General features: G+C 36.7%; 3 protein-coding genes across 8 annotated transcripts in view; 2 read left to right on the forward strand and 1 right to left on the reverse strand.

Annotated features, from left to right (window-relative positions):
* Nucleotides 1-257: 257 nt before the first annotated feature.
* LOC117604605 (uncharacterized) lies at nt 258-7,000 on the forward strand. Of its 3 annotated transcripts, none has more exons than XM_034324883.2 (8): nt 258-852; nt 1,329-2,955; nt 3,058-3,292; nt 3,416-3,525; nt 3,603-3,849; nt 3,934-4,138; nt 4,219-4,420; nt 4,508-7,000. In XM_034324883.2, exons 1-8 carry the CDS (start codon nt 623-625, stop codon nt 6,275-6,277), a joined length of 4,626 nt encoding a protein of 1,541 aa, XP_034180774.2. In that variant the 5' UTR covers nt 258-622; the 3' UTR covers nt 6,278-7,000. The 3 variants fall into 3 exon arrangements, with proteins under 3 accessions (XP_034180774.2, XP_034180773.2, XP_076545315.1); XM_034324882.2 differs by having other exon boundaries at nt 259-852; nt 4,505-7,000; XM_076689200.1 differs by lacking the exon at nt 258-852 and adding an exon at nt 899-1,218 and having other exon boundaries at nt 4,505-7,000.
* A 6,979-nt stretch (nt 7,001-13,979) lies between these two features.
* Nucleotides 13,980-15,815, reverse strand: PolZ2 (DNA polymerase zeta subunit 2). 3 transcript variants are annotated; one of them, XM_076689009.1, is made up of 4 exons: nt 15,465-15,568; nt 15,280-15,351; nt 14,908-15,205; nt 13,980-14,838 (listed from the first exon to the last, which is right to left on the reverse strand). In XM_076689009.1, exons 2-4 carry the CDS (start codon nt 15,296-15,298, stop codon nt 14,529-14,531), a joined length of 627 nt encoding a protein of 208 aa, XP_076545124.1. In that variant the 5' UTR covers nt 15,299-15,351; nt 15,465-15,568; the 3' UTR covers nt 13,980-14,528. The 3 variants fall into 3 exon arrangements, with proteins under 3 accessions (XP_076545124.1, XP_034180173.1, XP_034180175.1); XM_034324282.2 differs by lacking the exon at nt 15,465-15,568 and adding an exon at nt 15,677-15,815 and having other exon boundaries at nt 13,981-14,838; XM_034324284.2 differs by lacking the exon at nt 15,465-15,568 and adding an exon at nt 15,650-15,788 and having other exon boundaries at nt 13,981-14,838.
* Nucleotides 15,688-21,803, forward strand: part of LOC117604333 (ubiquitin carboxyl-terminal hydrolase 48) — a 41,958-nt gene continuing 35,842 nt past the window's right edge. Inside the window, exons 1-11 of one of the 2 annotated variants that reach the window (XM_034324280.2) lie at nt 15,688-15,813; nt 16,284-16,423; nt 16,499-16,702; nt 16,788-17,114; nt 17,294-17,530; nt 17,616-17,866; nt 17,954-18,441; nt 18,507-18,608; nt 18,684-19,087; nt 19,163-19,526; nt 19,600-19,784. In XM_034324280.2, the coding sequence (XP_034180171.2) occupies nt 16,290-16,423; nt 16,499-16,702; nt 16,788-17,114; nt 17,294-17,530; nt 17,616-17,866; nt 17,954-18,441; nt 18,507-18,608; nt 18,684-19,087; nt 19,163-19,526; nt 19,600-19,784 (2,696 nt within the window). In that variant the 5' untranslated portion in view covers nt 15,688-15,813; nt 16,284-16,289. Of the gene's footprint in view, nt 15,814-16,283; nt 16,424-16,498; nt 16,703-16,787; nt 17,194-17,293; nt 17,531-17,615; nt 17,867-17,953; nt 18,442-18,506; nt 18,609-18,683; nt 19,088-19,162; nt 19,527-19,599; nt 19,785-21,803 lie in introns of those variants that run through there. The other variant, XM_034324281.2, reaches the window with a different exon arrangement.

Below are 21,803 nucleotides of genomic sequence, written 5' to 3' on the forward strand. Positions count from 1 at the left end.
AGAACTTGTGAATGCATGTCATTTTTTGAAAGATAACACTTATAGAGATGTTACATTTTATCCAGTTTGAAATACCCCATCTGATTTCATGTTTAATGTAATGAACAAGAACAAAAGATGTTCCTTTAAATTAATATGTAAAAACATAAATTTGTGACGTCCATCCTTGTGTATCTTATGTATGTAAGTATACAATGTATACCGTATGTAAGATGCATATTATAGACTCATATATGTATATTTACAAGTATATTGTTCGCAAGCCATGCTTGCACGCTCGTTGATGCAGTGTGCATATACATAGATGTAACGTACATAGTGATGAAGCGTAGACGACAGATCGATAGAAGAGAAAGATCGTGGTCACGGGGTACATGGTACATGGGGTATGGAAAAGGAAAGTAAAATAACGAGAGAGTAGAGAGGGAGTGAAATGGACATTAGGTGGGTGCGAGTGGTTGCGTGGTTGTCGGGGTGCTGAGTGACAAGGGTGGGCGGAGCGGGCGGAGTGGGCGGCAATGGTCAGGCGGTGAGCATAAAGAGGATAGGATAATATCGGTGCGCGATCTCCGCGGTAGCTTCAAGTTCGCCGCTTTAATACCGGCAGATCTACGATGTAGTTATGCCGAAGAAAAGTACAAGGCATGTGAGAGAGTCGGGGTTAACGAGAAGTTCACATCATAAAAACAGCAATCCTGGAATAGCACCGGAGTCGAAAACGAAACACTTTCGAAGCGTTCGCATTGGTCTTACGAACGGCAAGCGTTGGCTTTCTCTTAAGAAGCGCTTAGGTCTGTCAACGGATGAAGATGTTGCAGTTTATTTACTTGATCTTGCTGAATCTACATCCAGGTATGTTCGAGTAAATCGTTCAATAAATAGGATTTATTTTTCGTTGGATGCAATTCAACCATATTCGCTTTAATATTAACATTCCATTTCGGTTGTAAAAATATGTTAATTAAAATGAAATCGATCTTATTGTTAAAAAATACAGCTTCTCCTGTACTGTACCTAAATTTTCCCTCGAATCGCCATATTGTGTAGTTGATGCTAGGGGATGAAAGTAATCGATAATTATTTATTCAGTAGAAACACTGTTGCAGATGTTATCGACTGCACTGATTTTCGTTAATTTTAATTTTTGAAAGAAACACGAATTTATCGTTATGACAGAAATATTGGATATATTTTACTATAAACAAGAAACATATTTAGGTAAATTGATTTTCTTGTAGCTGTTGCATCTGTGTTAGTAACATTTTTTGATTTATGTTAATTTTCTAAATTGGATTTTCCTTAATTGTCTGTATATTTCTGTTTGAAAGACACAACACCAAGTGCAATGAAGAAGAAGAAAGGGAAATGGATCAGGATGAGGGGGATAAAGCTGAAACGATGTCGAATGAAAATTTGATAGAAGATACAAGGGAATCTCTACGTAGGAGCTTGAGGAAACAAAATAGTGGAACAGTACCAGAGTCTGAGGCACCCTCTGTTGATCTAGCCCAATCCAAATTGTCAGATGACATTGAATTGCGTGTTCTACGTAGTGCAAGATCCAAACATCATAAAAATAAAGCTAAGCATCACAAAGATAAACGGAAAAAGAAGAGACATCTTAAAACAGTTGATCCTGTTTCACCGGTAGAAACTGTTAATAGACTATCTAGTGATGTAGCATCAGAAGATGAGGAACAAATTTCTATTAAGACAGATAATTCTAGATTACTCAGTGATATAGATGTCAAGTCAAATTTAAAAAATAGTCTTCGCGCTTCTAAGAAGACCACAGAATCTGTAATGGCAAAGACTGAACACATAGATAGTATAGAGTTTATAGAAAATGTAAATACTAATAAAAGTGTAGTTTACCATGAAATGAAAAATGATGTGGAAAAGATTACAATGGATAATGATAAAAAGGAATATTCAAAGTCTAATAATTTAACACCATCTCCTATTACTCAAAGCATTGAAAATGCAACAGAACAAATCACGAATTTAACATCCAGCACAGATTTTCATGTTGATCCCAATGAGACCAAGGGTGAAGATAATGTCTCAAGTGGTATTCGGTGTGATGATCAACATGAACTTGCTAATACAAATTCTTATGATTCAAATATCAATACAAATACGGTTCAAGAAGTCGAAGATCGAAAATTGAAAAAGAGACGAAAACGATTGAAGTATGATATCGAAGACGAAAACGATGAAAATATAAAAGATGATTCATCTGAGGATATTATAGATGATTCTGTACACAAACACCGAAGAAAAAGGCACAAACATACCAATGAACATAAAAATCGTAAGCACCATGATGTACGGAAAGCGCCACAGGATGGAATAATTATGCAGGAAGATAAGAACATTTGTTCTGTAGCAAATGATACAATGGCTGTTATGGTTGAGAAGCTTCAAACTGAAACAAACGTTGAAAATTCGATGTCTGAGCCTCAGAGATTAGCCATTAAAATAAAACTTTGCCAGGAGTGCAATAATCGTCATTTGCAAGATGCTTGCCCATTAAATATGCCTCAATATGCAATTCCCGATTCAATATCGTATGAAGATTGGTTAGATAAGCACAAAGAAAATATTGAAGTTTTAAAGGCTATCAAATCGGATGATCCTATGTCTGAAGGATATGGGAAGATAACAGACGATAACACAGAATCTGATGATGATTCTATGTTGAATGAACATTGCAAAACGAAAGCAAAGGCTCAGAAAGAGGAGAAACAATTAATTCTAGATGCAGATCGACCATTGTATGCCAGAGATTCTTTGCCTGAATGTTTTGAGTTAAAAATCACTAATTCGGAACACGGGCTCGGAATATACGCGAAAAATTCTGTTCCGATTCATGTTAAACTAGGTCCTCTTGTTGGGAGGCCAGTTAAAGAAATGGATATTCCTGACGATTTCCCGATGAGACATATTTGGGAGGTAAAATCAATGCAATATTTCTTATATTTGTATGCATAAATTATAGTTACATTGACCGATATCTATTGCGTGATAAAGGAGTATATTCTTTTTTTTTTTTAGATAGATAATAATGGTAAAACTTTGTACATAAGTACCACTGATCCATTAAAAAGTAATTGGATTCGTTATATTAGACCGGCTGACACGAAAGAGGAAAGAAGCGTAGCTATAATTACAAAACAAGGAGAATTGCATCTTGTTACCACCCAAAACATTGTAACAGGAATGGAATTGACATATTGGGCAGATTCTCAGTCTTCAGGATGGACACGAAAAAATAAAGTAGACAAAACGAGTATGGTATCATCTTTTTCAGTTTCAACATTGATAGTGAATGTTACAAAGAGAGTAATCGAACATTCACTTATGTTTTAAGTAAAAAATTTGTCATTTCTTTATTTCTTTTTGCTTTGTCTAGATTGCGGGGGATGTAATTTAAACTTTGCCCATCCGATATACTATCGTTTGCACTGTTGCATCTTTCACGACACCAATTACAGTCTGACCATAAGAAAATATCATTGTAAGGTAGGGAAGAATGAAGTACCTACGTTTTTCGAGAATTTCACGATTAAAAATGTACACGTTTACTATGTATCGTCTAGGTATGCGGAGCTGCTGTTTTAGGTAAAGATAACATAATGAAACACGCTGCAGAATTACACGCGGGTCGTGGGGCATATCAGTGCCAGTATTGCAAGAAATTTTTTTTACGATTGAATTACCTCGAGATGCATAGAACTTATGGGTGCGCATATAATCCACAACGTTCGAGACCACTCTGTGATTTTTGTGGGCGTAAATTCTGTCAGCCACAGAAATTGAAAGTGCATATCAAACGGATGCATAGTGGTAAGAATTTACCCATTCTAACATTTCAATTCTCAGTATTCAACTCAAATTGTAATTTTGACAAATATATATATGAATATTCAGACATGTCCGAGGTACTGCGGGAGTTTCAGTGTAAACTTTGTCTGAAACTTCTTGGTTCCCGCGCGGCGCTCCAACGACATATGAAGGAAGTTCACCATAAAGATGTCGTTGGCGCCGCAACTTGTGATCGATGTGGAAAAATGTTTCAGAATAAGAGTAACTTAAAGATACACATGTTAACGCATAGTGGAGTGAAACCGTTCAAGTAAGATTGCAATATCATCTTGTTACTTTTGTTCTTCAACGAATACAATAAAAATCACTTATATTTTCTTTGATTTTCAGATGCAAAGAAAATAGTTGCAAAGCAGCTTTTACCACGAAGCAATGTTTACAATTTCATTATAAAAAAGTACATGGTCTTACGGAAGAAATGATGCCAAAAATTGAACGATCTGTTGCATACACTTTCGATGCATATAGCGGTGGACTTGTCGAAGACGTTGGTCGTGGAAAGACTCCTCGACCAAGTAAACGAATTTCTCAGGTATGTTTCCGAACAAAATGTGCTTTATCTTATACTCAGTAAACTGACCTCTGAATTACACTATTTGTCTTATGACACTTTCAGCAGGATGATAATAGCAACGAAACATCTTTAGACGATAGTAACTCGAAACACGATTTAAAAACAGAGACACCAAACAGTTCCACTCATTCGACTATCATCGAGTTTGGAACAAGTTCTGTGTCTAAATACAAAATGGAGCATAATCCAAGAATTTCCACGCCATCGCTTCCAATGAGCGTATCAGCATCGAGCGGTTTCGAAACAACAGTGGAGAATATTCGAACAGAGACAGATCTTTACGGTACTTCTAGATTGCAAAGTAAAGGCAGTAAAAAGTGGCTCGGAGAGTTTAATCCTCCGATTACTTCGGATTCAACCATAGTATCTAACACGATCTCGCATTTATCGTCAAATATCGTTACTGGGAGTACTTATGATTTTGAAGAGAGTAGAAAAGAAATCGATGATAAAGTTACGTCATCGACTAGTACAACTAGAGTGCAAGGAATTATGGAGAATAGTAAGTTAGGACTTAGCGTTTATAGAAGAACTGAAAGTGCGAGTGCTAGTTTGTTAGTCGAAGCAGCCCTTGATGCTGCTGAAAGAGATATAGGAGCGGTAACCAGTCCGATATTGGAGGACAACGACCGTGATACAAATCTTTATTCGATCTCCAGTCAGCTACATTCTCCGTTACCTCAAAGATCACCGAATCACTTGGATTCCTACATACAGCAACAAGAAGAACTTATATCTCCCGCGCCTACACCGGACAATCGAAATACACCGCCCACGCATTTACACGTTGATTATCAACTGCACCGACCTGTTGATTATATCGGTACACCAAGGACACATAATATCGATCAGTATTTACACCATGAGGAGATGCCACGAGTTTCTTCGCCGAACAGTTACATTCACATTCAACAGGAAGATTTAGTGTCACCTTCGGCCACGCCAAATCCGCGATATCAAGGTGTACATCATCATCATCACCACCATCACCACCATCATCATCATCAAATTCCCACAGATAATTTGTCCAGTGACGAAGGTGATTCCGTTGCCCAAAATCTCAGCCTTTCCGTAAAAGAAAAGGCAATGCAACTAGATCTTTCGACGTCGTATAAATATGACTCTCTCGATCAAGATTTTACGAGGGAAAGGTCGAGTTTCGAGCCCCTCGTTCTTAATGGAGAGCTCCAAGGTTTGGACATGTCTGCCAGAGGATTTCATCATGGATTTGGTGTTCAATTACCAAACTCAAGATATCATCATCATCATCATTTGTACGAAATTACGGAAAGACAGAGCGTTGATCTTAGTAGGAGTGGTGGTTATTCGATATCGTCACCCACTTCTCTTTCGGTAACTGCTCAGATATCTTCCGGTCCTTCTGTCGCTGTGGCAGCCCCTCTGCCACCGTCTTCGGCACCACCTCCGCCTCCTCCTCCTCCACCACCACCACCGCCTCCACCTCCAGCTCCTCCACCTCCTCCACCGCCTCCACCACCACCTTCATCATCTTATTCTCATAGTGACGTTTTGAGAGTCGTTAGTCTAGATCTTACCCCCGGTGGACGGCACACTGTCGATCTCACTCTTTCGAGATCTCATCATTTACACGGATCCGGAGCTCGCGTAATAACCAGTCCTCAATCCACAGCTTCCGGTAATCCACACATCGTACCTGATGCGGTGGACGGACGAATCTTATCTTCCCCTCCTCCACCGCCTCCTTTGTCAGGATATAATCCAAGTTATCCTGTGAGTCCTGCACCGTATCATCCACCTAGACCAGGTTATCATCATTACTCTGGTTATTACTAGAGTAATTCATCATTCATTCTCCTGAAACGTTTGCAATACTACCAATTATTTTTGCTCTGATTTATTTGTTTAGTTTCTTCTTTTATATGTACCTTTCTTGAAATAGTCTCTTCCGTGTAGTGCATTATTTTCCTTGAAAATCCATTACAGGTCCTCTGTGGACTAATTACAGAACGTGGTTTTCTTTTTTTGGATACACGCAAAGAAAGAATCCAGATTTAAACGTTTTTAAAACTGCTCGTAGAACCTCACCTTTCGGATTAAAGTACAATCCTCAAACAGAGATGCGCACAAACATTAGAAGGTAGAATGTGAATGCCGAAAATTGTATAGCAAAATGTGATGTGTATCTTTTATTTTTGGAGTGAATATTATTTTTTTAAACTATTTATGAACAAAATTGTAGGAGAAAATTTGTTGGGCGATTACAGGTACGATACGTAATTAGAAGAACCAATTAATTTTTCGTCTTTTCAGAAAACGTTGTAAATCGTGGTTTTAATTAGTCGTGACAATTCTCGGTTCAGGGAGAAAAATCAATCGAGTTGCCTAATGATAGCTGTAAGTGAAATCTGCATAGTGATAATGAAACTTAAATGTTCATTTTTATTCTAGTCATATTATACTCGTTTCAAAGTATTAATTGTAAATTATATTGTAATGTTGCGGAGATTGCAAATGAATCGTTTGCTATAAAAGTTGCAATTCTTTTTTTTTTTTTAAGCAGGAAGAGTCATAGATTAAGATTGACAATGATGAAATCAATTTCATTTGCAAAATCTACAACTAGGCGCACATAGCTTTCAATCCTTTTTTGATTTCTTTTTTTATGAACTGTTTATAAGAACCAAAGAACAAGGTATCGTAAAATCTTTGTGCCAAAATAAGATGTTCATCATTGTACGTACGTTTTTAATATAAACCTACCGATTATTTTGTATTGCGTAAGAATATTCGTAGTGCTAATGATTAGTAGCTAAAGTATCGAGCACAGTAAGTATGTGTGGATGTTCCGCGTGTGTGAATGTGTTTTATGCAGGTGTGTGTGTATATACGAATGTATATTATACGCAGGTATGTAAATAAGTCGATAGATGTGTATACGTGTTGCACATCCTTTTAGGTAATGAAACGACGAGTTTTTTAATTGCTTTAATTCTGATCACTTTTTTACGTATTTTTATTATTAATGCTTTTTTTATATTTTATATTATGTTTCCGTCATTTAGGGCTTCCCATTTCTTATTAGATCAGTTAAAGGTTTTGTTTTTGTTGTTTTTTCTTTCTTGTTTAAAATGAGAGTATTATAAATAAACGCGAAAATAATAAATTTCCCTTCTTATTCGACTATTCATATATTGCTAGCTATAATTATAAAAAAACTTCAAACAACAATGTTCACAAGTACAAACATTACATGGAATACATTTGTATCGAATTTCATAATATAGCAAACAAGATTAATAGAATAAAATATAAAGATAATAATATCATCAAAGAGTTTCAACTGTTTTTTCGTTAAGTTTGTATTTTATTATCATATCAAAGAAAATGGTATTGAGAGAAACAGATTATCCCAAAAGAAAATTTCTTTTTCGAAAAATAAAGAAATTTAGAACTATAGCAATTCTCGAAAGTGTTCGATCGTCATAATTTGTTTTAAACCTTAAAACCAATAATGAAATTATTTTATGTGATACTACTAGAACTGAATTTTGCTAAGAACGATAATCTTGGAACCTACGTCGGGGCTAAAGGATCGATGGATCCTTCCGAAGAAAAGAATCAGAATAAAAAAAATAACGTGTTCGCTCGAATAATTGATTTTACTACTTTATGTTAACCGAATCGTAGCTCTCAGCTCGATATCGTTTTCTAAAAATTATCGTCTGATAAATGTTTAGAAAACGATATCGATTACCGGGTCACACCACGTGGAGGTGGCTACGATCGTGACCCACCTAAAACAAAAAAATTCTCAAAAAGAGACAAGATTAAATACCAATCGATAAAATGTTGAAACAGAAAATTAATTTCAGCAATAATTGAAAAAACAACAATTGAACAACGAAATGCTGTAATAGAAAAGATGATTATTAATATCAGTAGATTATTATTAGTAACAACTGAAACGGTAGAATACGGAAACAGAAAGCAATTAACATTACAACCTCAGAACCATTTAATAAAAGAAACCAGAATACGAATATATGATGCGAGAACATAAGATATGATTTACATATAAAATCAATAAGAAGAGAATAATTTCCTGAAATAAAATAGGGACCTCCCTAAAATCATAAAACCCCCCAAAACAAACAACATAAAACTTCCAACAATAAAATGCTGAAATAGAAAATATAATTAACATCATAATTTAAGTAACAATTAACAAAATAATAATTCAACAATAAAATGCTGAAATAGAAAATATAATTAACATCATAATTTCAGTAACAATTAAAAAATAATTCAACAATAAAATGCTGAAATAGAAAATATAATTAACATTATAATTTCAGTAACAATTAAAAAATAATTCAACAATAAAATGCTGAAATAGAAAATATAATTACTATCATAATTTCGATTACAATTGAAATGAAAAATGCGGAGAACAGAAAATATAATTACCATTACAATCTCAGATATATTTAATAAAATGAAAACTCACCCAGACAATGTTTTATATAAACTGAACCTATTTAAAATATGAACATGAAATATAATTGATGTGCAAATCAATAAGAAAAGAATAATTTATTTCAATAAAGTAATAAACGAAAAAGAAATAGGGGAAATAAAATCGCGAGTTGACCATTCAACGAGCTGGGTATTGAACTCGTAAAATTTCGAGTTCAATACGTCCTGGACGGTATTATTCATACCGTTCAAGGAAAAACACAAAAAATGAAAAAACAAATTAGCGAGCATAGTGACAGAATGACTGTCCATCCGAAGATGGAGAGCCATTAGTAGTTCCCCTCTTCTGGGCAAATTTTGCCGGGGCTCTTCGGCATATAGCCTCTTCTTTCTTCGGCAATAGCCTCACAAAAATCACTCGCGAATAATTTTACGCTTGTTCAGACATTTGTAAAAACGTAACAGGTAAACGAGCAACGATCCTTTGAATTGTTACTCGCATACCTGTACAATTTTTGCAAATGTCCAAGCATAAAACACTTTTAATTTCACTTCACTTCACTGCACTTTCACTTTAATACTTCATTTTTGTAATCAGGTCTAGTACCACGACTACGACTTAAAAACTAATAAGGCTTGGCCTTGAAAAAATCAAGAGAGAATGCTAAATTAATTAATTAATCAACTAATTAATTTGCATTTTCATTTTTCCTCTTGATTTTTTAATTTCCAACCCCAGATACAAGCTTCTCACGTATTAGAGGAGAATACGAAGAGAAACATGAAAGCTTGCTCTGGCCCTGCCTACTTATAAACTAATCTCAATCATACCAGAAGTAAACTACCTGCCTGCCTATTGCTATATTTAAAAAAGGGCAAAAATCATTCTCACAAAAATTCACTCCACGGTTCTCATACAACCACCCGGGTGCAAAAATGCCTACACCTAGGGAGAACGTCCCGGGACGCCTCCGACACCCGAGTTCAATTCAACTTTCACACTCTAATAAAATCATACCTTTTTGCTGAAATCGACTGACAAATAATAGTGAACATTACGCTAAAGTACTACATTTCATTTTCGTATTCTATTGAATTATCTAATGTAAAAATTCTTCAAGTTATTCTTGATAAGTATTTTGTAATGTTATAGTAAGTTAAGATTGTTAATAATCGATACAAATTCCACATCCTAACCACACACACACATGTGGAACTTATATCGTGGTTCACTATTCGTTCACTACTTTTGTCAGTCGCCAAAATGTATTACACTTAAAACTAAACCTTGTCCACCGCCCTCCACCCACGCGAGTACATCTAAGTACCCGAATGAGCTTTGGGCATAAAAATGAACAAGGCCAAAGGTATTTTCACCTACCAGTTTTTTTCATGTGTGCTGAAATGCCTAAGCTAAAATGTATGATTAGCAAAAACTAAAGATGATATTCTCACTTTATTAAAAGTAAGAATATCGGCGAAATTTCACGGCTCCGATATAGTATATGGGCTGGCTCCCCCAGGGGGTTTTATTTTTAGTAAAAGTGACTCGACTTTGCAAATATAAAGTTTGAAGAGCAAATACAGAAAAGCAAAATTGAGCAACTATGACATAAAACATGGTGCACTGCTAATATCAGCTGGCAACGAAGGGTCTCACGCCCCCTAGACTTACGCCAGACGCTACATACCACCCACCCCGCCTGGACGTCGTAACGCCAGGACAGGATGCACCCCTTCGCTAAGAGCGCTACCCGCCCGTCCAACACGTTGCATCCAACGGTGTCAGATTGACGGACGCTCATAGTATAGACAAAAGGACTACAGTTTAGAATATGGTAACATATTTTCATATGTTCCGTATTCTAAAGCTGCGCCTGCAAAGGCCTAGTAATGCATGGGTTTATCTCCCATGAGATGGTGTTCACGGTCTTATGCCGCGGAATCCTTGTAACTAATTTAATTAAATAAATAATACCTTGGATTGAGTTTAAAAACCAAAAGGATTCCCACCGAATACTAGTCAGTGCATTGTCATATTTACTCTCGCGTTGGAAATTTTTCGCAACACTAATTAAAATAGAAAATCCTGATCTAATAACATGACTAGTACATAAACATCTAACGAGCTAATATTTCACTATACTGATGAATGATGAGTGTGAATGATGGGTGTTTAGGGTCGAGAACCGTGAACGTAACAGAATGAATTTGAAGTATGAACGAAGAGCTTTCTACAATGCTTGAAGAGCAAATACGGAAAAGCAAAATAGAGCAACTATGACGCAAAAACGGTGCACTTCTAATATCAGCTGGCAACGGAGGTTTTCGGGCCCCCTGGACTTACGCCCGACGCTACATACCACCCACCCCGCCTAGGAAGGGATGCACCCCTTCGCTAAGAGCGCTACCCGCCCGTCCAACACGTTGCATCCAACGTGTCAGATTGACGGACGCCCATAGTATAGGCAAAAGGACTGCAGTTTATCAAATGGAACATATGGATGTGCGCCACATTCTAAACTGCGCCTTGAAAGGCCTAGTAATGCATGGTTTTATCTCCCATGAGATGGTGTTCACGGTCTTATGCCGCGGAATCCTTGTAACTAATTTTATTAACTAAATAAAACATTGAGTTTCAAAACCAAAAGGATTCCCACCGAATACTAGTAAGTGCATCGTCATTGTTACTCTCGCGCTGGAAATTTTTCGCAACACTAATTAAAATAAAAAATCCTGATCTAGCAACATGACTAAAGGGGAGCTTTAAATTATGCTTGAAGAGCAAATATTGAAAAGCAAAATTGAGCAAATATGACTCAAACATTCGTCCACTGCTAATATCAGCTGGCAACGGAGGTTCTTAGGCCCCCTGGACTTACGCCCGACGCTACATACCACCCACCCCGCCTGTTTAAGGCTCTAGGCCCAGGCAGGGTGCACCCCTTCGCTAAGAGCGCTACCCACCCATCGAACACGTTGCATCCAACGTGTTCGAGTGGTGGACGCCCATAGTATAGGCAAAAGGACTTTAAGACAGCTTAGCGTATGGGATGCAACATACTTAAATGTTCCGTACTCTATGGCTGTGCCTGCAAAGGCCTAGTAATGCATGGTTTTATCTCCCATGAGGTGGTGTTCACGGTCTTATGCCGCGGAATCCTTGTAACTAATTTTATCAAATAATAACCAAAAGGATTCCCACCGAATACTAGTCAGTGTATAGTCATATTTACTCTCGCGCCGGAAATTTTTCGCAACACTACTTAAACTTGAAAATTCTAACAGGGTAATATTTACCCTCGCGTTGAAAATTTTTCGCAACACTACTTAAACTTGAAAATTCTAACGGGGTAATATGTACTCTCTTGTTTAAAATTTTTCGCAACACTACTTAAATATGAAAATCCTAACGGGGAAATATTTCACTACACAAGGCTATGAGGGTGGATAAATGATTATGTGATAGAGTTCGTGAGGCTGAAGTGCGAATGATGAGTGTTTATGGTCGAGAACCGTGAACGTGACAGAATGAATTTCAAGTTCCAAAGGGGAACTTTACACAATGCTTGAAGAGCAAATACCAACCCCCCTGGGGGCCAGCCCATATACTAAACTGATGCCAATTTCACGAGTAAAATCGGAAAAACGTTTCAATTTCAAGAGCGATTTCTTTATCAAAGTAAGTAGTTAAAATAATTAATAGTATTCATGCTTATTACTTTGATATTGAAATCCGCTCATCGCGAAATAAATTCTTGTACATATAAAAAAGAAAGTGTATTGTGAAGTCGGAGGGTCATCCGACTTCTCTACATTTTTAAACTCGAAATCTATGTATGTAAATATGTACAAGAAAACCCTATCCTGAGCTAAGGCATAAAATACACAAAAAAGCAATTTGCACGATTATCATTGTATAAAATGATACAGTGATATTCGTGGGTCACTATGCTCGCTCAAAAAATAAAAATTACAACCAATTCCCGTGTCGCTACGGACCATTCGTCCTACGACATGATGGGAACCGGAGGAACTTTAAAGCATGCGACTCACCGATCGTTGACTTGCACCACTGAACTCGCCCCGCATCTTATTGTTAGATTAACCCATAGCTCGTCTGTTGGCTCGTCAAAGTAACGGTACCTCCACTGTACAAAGCACTCATCTGAAAGCATAAAAATCACGATTCTTGAACGATATATGTTTTCTCTCAATTTTTCAATTCAAATATATGCATGCAAAGCTATATGGGAATAACTACACCATAAAACAGGGTAAAACACATGTAACTACATTCCAAAACACATGAAGATCAAAACCATAAAACACCATAAAATATTTGCAAAATTATAGTAAAGAACATAGGGTACCACTCCATAAAATCCACTAATAAATCCGTATAAATATGCCAAAACACATAGGGTACTACTCCATAAAACCCACAAATAAATCCGTAAAAATATGCCGAAGCACATAGGAAACTACACCATAAAACACAGTAAAACACATGCAGGTACATGGGGTACCACACCATACAACACACTAATGCACTTGTATAAAAATGTCAAATCACATGGGTGACCACACCATAAAACGCACTAATATATCCGTATAAATATTCCAAAACACATGGGAAACACCATAGGAAACACCATAGGCACACTCGGTAACACATGTAGTAACACACTAATAAATCCATGCACGAATATCTATGGTATCAACCCGTACCGGTATATGTTTGACAGATCGATCCGTATCCTTCAGTGGTCGCGATAAGACTGACTAGATTTGACCCCTCTCCAGGTCGCGCTTTGTCGAGCTGTTGATAATGGGGTACCGGCGCGCCCAATCAAGCATGACGTTCCGCTTCACCGGTTCCGCGGCCAGTTACATTTAACTATTTCTATCTGATATTTGTTAATATTTGTTTAATTATTATTTTATATTTTACAATTGTTTATTAATCAAATTATTGTTATATCTATTGAAATTTATTATTTTTATAACTTTTATACATGGATATCCAGTAAATTTGTTTGAATTATTTAATTTTTATACAATATTAAGAAGTAATTATTGTGTTTTAATATAAATTTGATTTTTATCAAATAGTTACTGAACGTTATACAATAATAACAATTACAAATACTCTTCGGTTGTTTAATTAACATGGTCAAGCACTTTAGAAGAAAGTGTTTGATTTCGTTGTTTGTTTTTGAATTTGCGGGTATATTCGCGCTTTATGAATACAGCGACACGAGGTGATGAAAAATGAAAAGCAAAGCAGTCGCCGTTTCGGATAATCGATCGGTAAGTCGTCGAGTCATTTCAGCCGTTTTTAAATAGATGACGCAACGGTTGAATTGTTGATTAATTTAGAAAATATGTAATTTCGTAATTTGTATGCATTAGAAAGTTTAAATAAACATAAAATGAAAAGTACATATTGTTTATTTGTTTAACATGCTTTCTGATCGCGGATAAACATGTATAACATCAGAATAATGTATAATAAAAAATTCGAAACTCACAAATAAAGTTAATAATCTTGGGCAGAAATATTTAAAAAGCCGCCAATTTCTAGAAATGATACTTCGTTAACACTTCATTGACCTTCAACCTTACTATTTTGACTTTCCAAAACATACATCTGTAAATTTAAACAATCTGTTTTAATAGTTTTCAATGGAAGTAAAGTTTTCTCAGTCATTTCAAGAGCATCTTCGTCAATAATCCATGGGAAATCTTCGCAATAAGGATTTTCATTTAGAGCTACATGTGCAGTTTCATATGTTTTTATTTCAATGGAAAAGGTTGAATCATCTGGTAATGGTTTTAAATATGCCTCACACATAGAAAGCTTTAAACAGATTGTTCTGAGAGCTTCTTCTGTTTTCAAGTAATATGGATCTTTCCTATATAAAATATAGAATTACATTATGGTATCCTCTTTCTGTTAATAAATTGTTAATTAAAATACATACTCTGTGCTATTTGCTTGCAGTTTAACAAGATCAAAAACAAACTTCTCAATTGGTTGCTTATTTTTGTTATAAAAAACAAGGTACACTGCCTTTACACTGTTTTCATCTTCTTTTATTAATTCTCTTATTGCATTTAGAACATTTTTCAAGTATTCGTTAAGTTCTGGATGCTCAGATACATATACTGTGATACTATATATTTTCTTCTTCGTAAAGATTTCCTTGGGATATAAATTTCTAAAGAATAAGATGTGATTGAATGCTACTTCCAGAAACTCCAATAGAATATCACTGCAAACTATAAATAAAATTTATAGTATCTATTCATTATTCATTATCTTTTTCAATTCATATTCTATAAGTGGCACTTACCTATTTTATCTTCAGACATGTTTTGCAAATATATATATGTATCAGATTATGATAATATGAACATGGTACATCCTGAAAAATTACTCATCTTTAATGAGTCCTTTGCATGATAATAAATTAAATAATATTAAAAAAATATATATTTCTAAAATAGGTATACATCAATTAAAAAGTACATTATATACTTTCAATGAAAAAATGATCCTTCTGTTTTAATAAATGCTATTATAAAATATGAAAGAATAAAAGTTTTAATAAGTTTAAAGACTTATTTAGCGATTGATTTGACGCGCGCCTTGGGTTAAAGCCGATTGCATATGGCGATCAGTGTACATCAAACGGTTAGAGTGTTTTGATAGTACTTTTTTACCTGTTTACGAGAGGTATTGATAGATACCTGTAATCAGTATAATTCGCAAATGTGATAAGGTTCCGTTACTTTCGAATAATGGTATAGGGAAAGAACAGAACGTTGCAACGTTTACTGCGGCGTTTTCAATAACCTCAACAGTCGAAAACGAACGATTGTTTCGAGTAAGTATACAACCTTTCGATATTTCAATTATCCAAGATTTCTTGTCTGTCAAATAATTGTTGTTAATCAAATCTGTCACTTATGTTTATCATTATATTGTTATTATCGATCATAAAATTGTACTGAAATCGATTGACCAATGTGCCACTTTCGTTTCATTTTTATTTCGCGATTGGAGTTGTGACTTTCTCATGGCGCGAAATAAATCATGCAATCACTAGTACGAAAATCATTGGTATATTTAATGGAACTTTTAACAAAATTTTGTGCGGAAGATATTGCTTTTAATAGAAATAAGGAACTTTTATTGTTTCTCATTTATTTAATTTATTACTACTAGTCTAAAATATCCGTATATAACCGGAAAAAAATTTAACAAATTGAAAATATTACGATTTTATTTAATTTCATTGTGCACACGTACTTGCTTGAGTTTGATTATTAACAATGTATTTATTAAACATTTCAGGTAGAAATGCCACCAACAAAAAAGACTGATTTAGATAAATTGGCATGGGTTTGGATAGAAAGCGTGGAGTTAGAACAAATTGAAAGGATACACTTGGAGACTGCTTATAGAATAGGTTTAAAAGCATGTAAAAATTGCAAGTAAGTTTTGTATTAATCAAAAACATAATTTTCCATTAAGTTTCTGGTATTCTAACATAGATGTATCTTCTTCAGACGCAATTGTACAAATAATCCTCAATGTTTAACTGGACTGGGGGAAGAGAAATATATAAAATCACAACCAGCAGAAGTAATGTCCTTAGAAAGTTCTCTGTCTGAATTACGAGACCCTACACAATACGTTGGCTTAAAGAATCTAGGTGCTACTTGTTATGTTAACAGTTTAATTCAAATGTGGTTTCACAATGAAGATATGAGGTATATATTCAATGCTGTTACTAATATTTATTTTCAATTTAATTTTTACGCAAGCGTACTTAAGGGATGAAATTTAATTTTGTAGAAGGATAATATACAAATGGAGCATCACAGATGATCTAGAAGAAACGGAAGCTTTGGCTCAAGCTAAGAAGGCGGGAGTACCATTCCACCCTGTGACGGCAGTTGGACAGTTGCAATACATATTTGCAATGATGCAATTCGGAAATCGACGTCTACTCGATCCAATGAATCTAGCTATTGCGTTGTCATTGGATACTAGAACTCAACAGGATGCACAGGAATTCTCCAAGCTACTTCTCTGCCATATCGAAGGGAAATTGCAGCAAACCGCAGAACTGAAGCAGATGCTGCAGAGGCTGACTCAAGGAAAATACAGCTATATCAATTGGTGGGTTTTCTGAAGTGGAAAACAAATGAGAATTGTCCTAAACGATGATGATGCTGATGATCTTGACGATGAGAACATGGTAGGACACGTTGCTCGCTGCGGTGACTGGTGCGATCAACTGATCTGACCGAGAGAAATACATTCTATCTGAATAACCGCAATGTTTGTGTTTGATGCAGCTGCTCGAAATGCGGTACCGAATACCCAACCTCTACTACATTCTACGAATTGGATCTGCAGCTTGCAGCCACCTTGAAAGAGGCGATAGAGAAATACTTGTCTGTGGAGCAACTGACCGGACCGAATCAGTATCATTGCGTTACGTGCAACGATAAGAAGGATGCGCGTCGATTCATACGTTTGGAATCTCTTCCGGAAACATTGAACATACAGTTGATGCGTTTTGTGTTCCATAGGTACACTCTTTATTTTCTTCCTCTTTATTCTATTATATTACCTATTAGATTTTACATCAGTACTATGTATTGTTTGCCATGGCAGAGATTCTGGACAGAAAAGAAAGCTGAACTCTTTTATACAATTTCCGGAAGATCTCGATATGTCTGAATACGTGAGATGTCCACCGCAAACTCATTTGTACAGCCTAGTCGCGGTTTTGAGTCATAAAGGCCCGTCTGCGCATTCGGGTCACTACATTGCTAATATATGTAATTCAAACGGAGAATGGTATCAATTTAGCGACGATAAAGTTGAGAAAATGCAGAATAAGAGAATCGAGGATGGTGTTAATGGTGAGTAAACATTTTACGATCACTTTTTATTTATTAGCATTAATTAAACGTTCTTCGATATATGCAATTGAACCTGATTTGTTACAGACACTGCAAAAGTTATAAAACGGGGGCGTATACCGAAGGGTTTTCTTTCTTCCAATACCGCGTATATGTTGGTTTATAAGAGAGTCACTTCCGAATGGAGAGCAAATAATGTTAAAAGAAATAGGAAGAAATTAGAAGCGGAAACTAACAGTAATAGCGACACGATAAGCGAAGGAAAAGGGAAGGATGAACCAAGTTCTAGTTCCGAATCGAGTGGCTCCGAACAAGTACTGAAATTCGACGTGGAAAACAAATTAGAAGAAAAAACTTCAGAACCATCCACCGAGAAGGATCAGATAATTTCAACGACAGTGGACTGTACTTTCGACGAACCAAATGGCAAACATTACGAGTCTGATAACAAAGAAAACCAACACGAAGTACAACCGAAGAAATCGTTCACAAGAGGTGGAAGGATAGACTATAAACGATTAAACGGTGCTGCCCATAGAGCCATGAGTTGCGGTGAACGTGATTTCTACGAAGAGGTAAGTTCTCCTTTTTCCTATTCTTGCACTATCATTCTACGATCATGTTTTAAACTGTTTTCCAGATGGAGTTTGATAATTGGGAAGTGAGTGTTACGTTGCGTGATTTGGTGAGGCAAGAGAACGTGAAATACGAGTTAAGTCTTCTAGCTATTCAACAAGAAAAAGTACGTATCCGGATGAAGATTGAAATGTTATGGGTTAATTAAAAATTATTCTAAAAAGCGTTTTCTTTTATTCAGCAAAAGGAAGTTGAAGATCAGAACATAAAGAGACAACTGGTCATAGATTTGTATAATATTATCGCAAACGCGGTCACCTGGGAGAAGTATCAATGGATCCCAAACGATTGGTTGTCGAAGTGGCTGAATGGACATTCGTCCATCGATGGAGTACCACCGATCGACAATTCAACCTTGATGTGTTCGCATTTTCGATTGGATCCTTTGAAGGTGAACCGTGCTAAATGCATGCCAGTAACAGCCGCGAATTTGCTTTACGACAAATATCGCGGAGGACCACGATTAGATGAAACTTCTCTTTGCGAAGCATGCGTAAGACGTCGATACAAGTTGCTGCGTTTTAAAATGTCCCTTGAACGCGACTACAAAGAAGTCAGTGAACTTGTACGGAACTTTAAGGAGCCGTGAGTATTTGTCATTGCTTCTACTTGAAACAATTATGTTGTGTTAATTAAAAAATATAATCGTTGTGGTTACAGGATGGAGAATAGCTACATAGTAGGCGCTGATTCGTTAAAGAATTGGCGAAGACTGGCAATGGAGAAATTCATGGACAGTATGGAACAAGAAATAGAATACGAAGAGTGCCAGGATCGGAATGGTCCTCCGCAAGTCAGTAAAAGTACAAGCAAGGAAAACGACAGATTGAAGGAAATAGGGGAGGGTGAAGAGAACGAGGTTATTATTTATTTTAACGAAGATTTACTTTGCGAACATAATTCCCTGAAGACACCGGACTCGTCGAGAAAGATACTACCCCGTGAAGCTTGGACGATTCTCAGGAAATACTTTCCAGAGTCCAAGGAATACCCAATTGGTTCTTTGTCGTGTTCGATATGCGAGGTATGTTTAATAGCACAAATTTAAACAAGAAAATATCCAATTTTTATACGGCTAACGTTATTTTGCGGTGTAGGAAAAAATGGAGAACGCGCAGAAGGCAAAGAAAGATGACAAGATAAAAGCGAAGCAGCAGAAGGACGAGCTGAACGAGTTGTATCATGGTAGAAACAGGAGCGAGATATTGAAATGCAAAGACCCTGAAAAAGTATTTTACATCGTGGAAAAAAGTTTCTTGGACAGCTGGCGTTCCTTCGTTCGGTAAGTCAAATTCACAAACAATATTTGAAAAATTCATACCGTATCGATCTATGAAGATTTATTATTTTTTGCATAATTCTACATAGTTACAATAGATGGCTCTAATTGTGACTTTATTGATACATTGCTTATTTTTTTTTTAAATTAACACCTCAAATGATTTAATAATATATTAGTGGTTATTGTTCTATTTTAAAAGACAGAAACTTATTCGTTGTTAAGTTGAAAAAAATATCCAAATCTTAGATTATTAGCGAGGGTAGAAAAGTAAGCGAGTAAAGTGTAGGAGAAATCGGAAAAGAGTAGGAGAGACGAGGGAGAGACGTTAGGGGCGCATTAACGAGCTTTTCCTAATTATGAGAAAAAACTGGACTGCGCGATTAAGGGCTGCGCTAGCCTGCCCCATCCTCACGTGGATGGTGGGCCAGGAGCAGCGTGGAAAACTAATTGAAACCGCTTAACGACCCGCCGGCAAATGATACATCAGCCTCGAGGAAAGCATCCCCGCCGTCTTAATACCGTTTCGCCTTATTCGAGGCTCATCGGTCGCGCCGCAATTTCGTCTTCTCCTATCCCTCTTCGACCCCGTTTTCCTTCATCATTCTGTAACCGCGTTTTCCGAGCCGGACTTCGCGTCTTCGTTCTCCTAATTGCCCGTTCGAACGAAGATCGAGGACTTTTACTCTGCCTTCAATGATTTATCGCCTTTTCTTCACGGGTGTTCCTATGTATCTGGAGCAATGCGACTTCGAAACAAATTGAAATGATTTTTCCAAGAAACTAAACCACACGCCACCTGTTTTCCCGTGTTCAGTTAAATTAAACCTACCCCGGAATTGAAGTTAAATCTTTCCAACAACGGTGCAAAAAAAAAAAGGCTTTTAATACCCGGACAGATACGCGGGCTGATTATATGCTTCCTCCTGGATGCTCAAGATTGACGGATTCAAATTTGCCGGGGCTTAAGTCGAGCGGGTTCCACGGTTTACGGACAGCCGGCTAAACTAGGATCAACCCTTTGCGCGGATTACAGCGTGTGTCATGTCACGCTTGATTTCGCCCTCTACCAAAGGGGTGTGAAAACCTGAAACAAGTGGTCTTTAGGCTTTGGACAATTCTGCCCTTCTTAGTTAACATGTCCCATCGACCGTTTTTTTTTTTTTTTTTCATTTTTCCAAGGTACATATATTTTGAAAATATTCAGGATTCGTGAAATGTTTGTTCTCGTTTCATTGTGGAAACATCACCCTTGACCGAGGTAGGGAAAGGTGGGAAATATTTTTCCGAGCAAGTGGCATTGTCTTTGCTCGTGTCTCGCGGTGATTAATTTTTCCGACCCCTTTTTTTTCTCGCCGCAGCAATTATCGGGTTTCATTCATCCTTTTCGTTCTGGCAAATTTATAGAATAATTTGAAATTCTTTCTTCGAGATAGATAGAGAATCAGGAGGGGTAAAATAATTTCACTGCGATGGTCGTTTCCCAATGAAAAAATAATTTTCTTCTTTTCGCGTAAAGAGATCGTGATCCAGTTTTCGGTCTCTTTATTAGCAATTAGCAGAGGAGTCGTTAATCGGTCTCGACTCACAGTCAGAAACGTTTTCGCGCCTTCAAGGGGAGGAAACAAATGGTGTCGCGGATTGCAATCTGTTCGAGCTGCCTGCGAACAAAGTCCTGCACCAATCCGTCAACGTCACCTGGATGGATCTGCGAAAGGATTAGGTATTTGCATAGACGATCGCTCAACTTCTATCGAAAGAAGCGGCGTTTTTTTTTTATTCCTCTCTTGGACACGTTGGGAATGCTTTTCCTGGTCAGGAGGAAGCTTCTTCGCGTTGCAATGCATTTTAGAAACGATGATTTTTGTATCTCTCGAATGGCGGACCATGGAGAGAGTGTCCCAAATGAGATCTTAACTGTTTGAAATCCGAAAGATTTGTATATCGGCTGAAAACCTCCACTCGCGTAAGCATTCGGAGTTTAATAATTATTAATGAGCCTGTTGGCCGAGAGAGCGTGGC

The sequence above is a fragment of the Osmia lignaria genome, chromosome 7, assembly GCF_051020975.1.
Source record: "Osmia lignaria lignaria isolate PbOS001 chromosome 7, iyOsmLign1, whole genome shotgun sequence".
Taxonomy (NCBI): Eukaryota; Metazoa; Arthropoda; class Insecta; order Hymenoptera; family Megachilidae; genus Osmia; species Osmia lignaria.

Bases quoted from the DNA above. Each gene is read 5' to 3' on its own strand.
- LOC117604605 (XM_034324882.2), top strand. From the start codon at position 623: ATGCCGAAGAAAAGTACAAGGCATGTGAGAGAGTCGGGGTTAACGAGA. The intron at 853-1,328 runs GTATGTTCGAGT...TCTGTTTGAAAG, and splicing joins CTTGCTGAATCTACATCCAG to ACACAACACCAAGTGCAATG. The intron at 3,526-3,602 runs GTAGGGAAGAAT...TGTATCGTCTAG, and splicing joins TAAGAAAATATCATTGTAAG to GTATGCGGAGCTGCTGTTTT.
- PolZ2 (XM_076689009.1), bottom strand. The intron at 14,839-14,907 runs GTATGTATTTTA...TATTTTATATAG, and splicing joins CTGCAAGCAAATAGCACAGA to GAAAGATCCATATTACTTGA.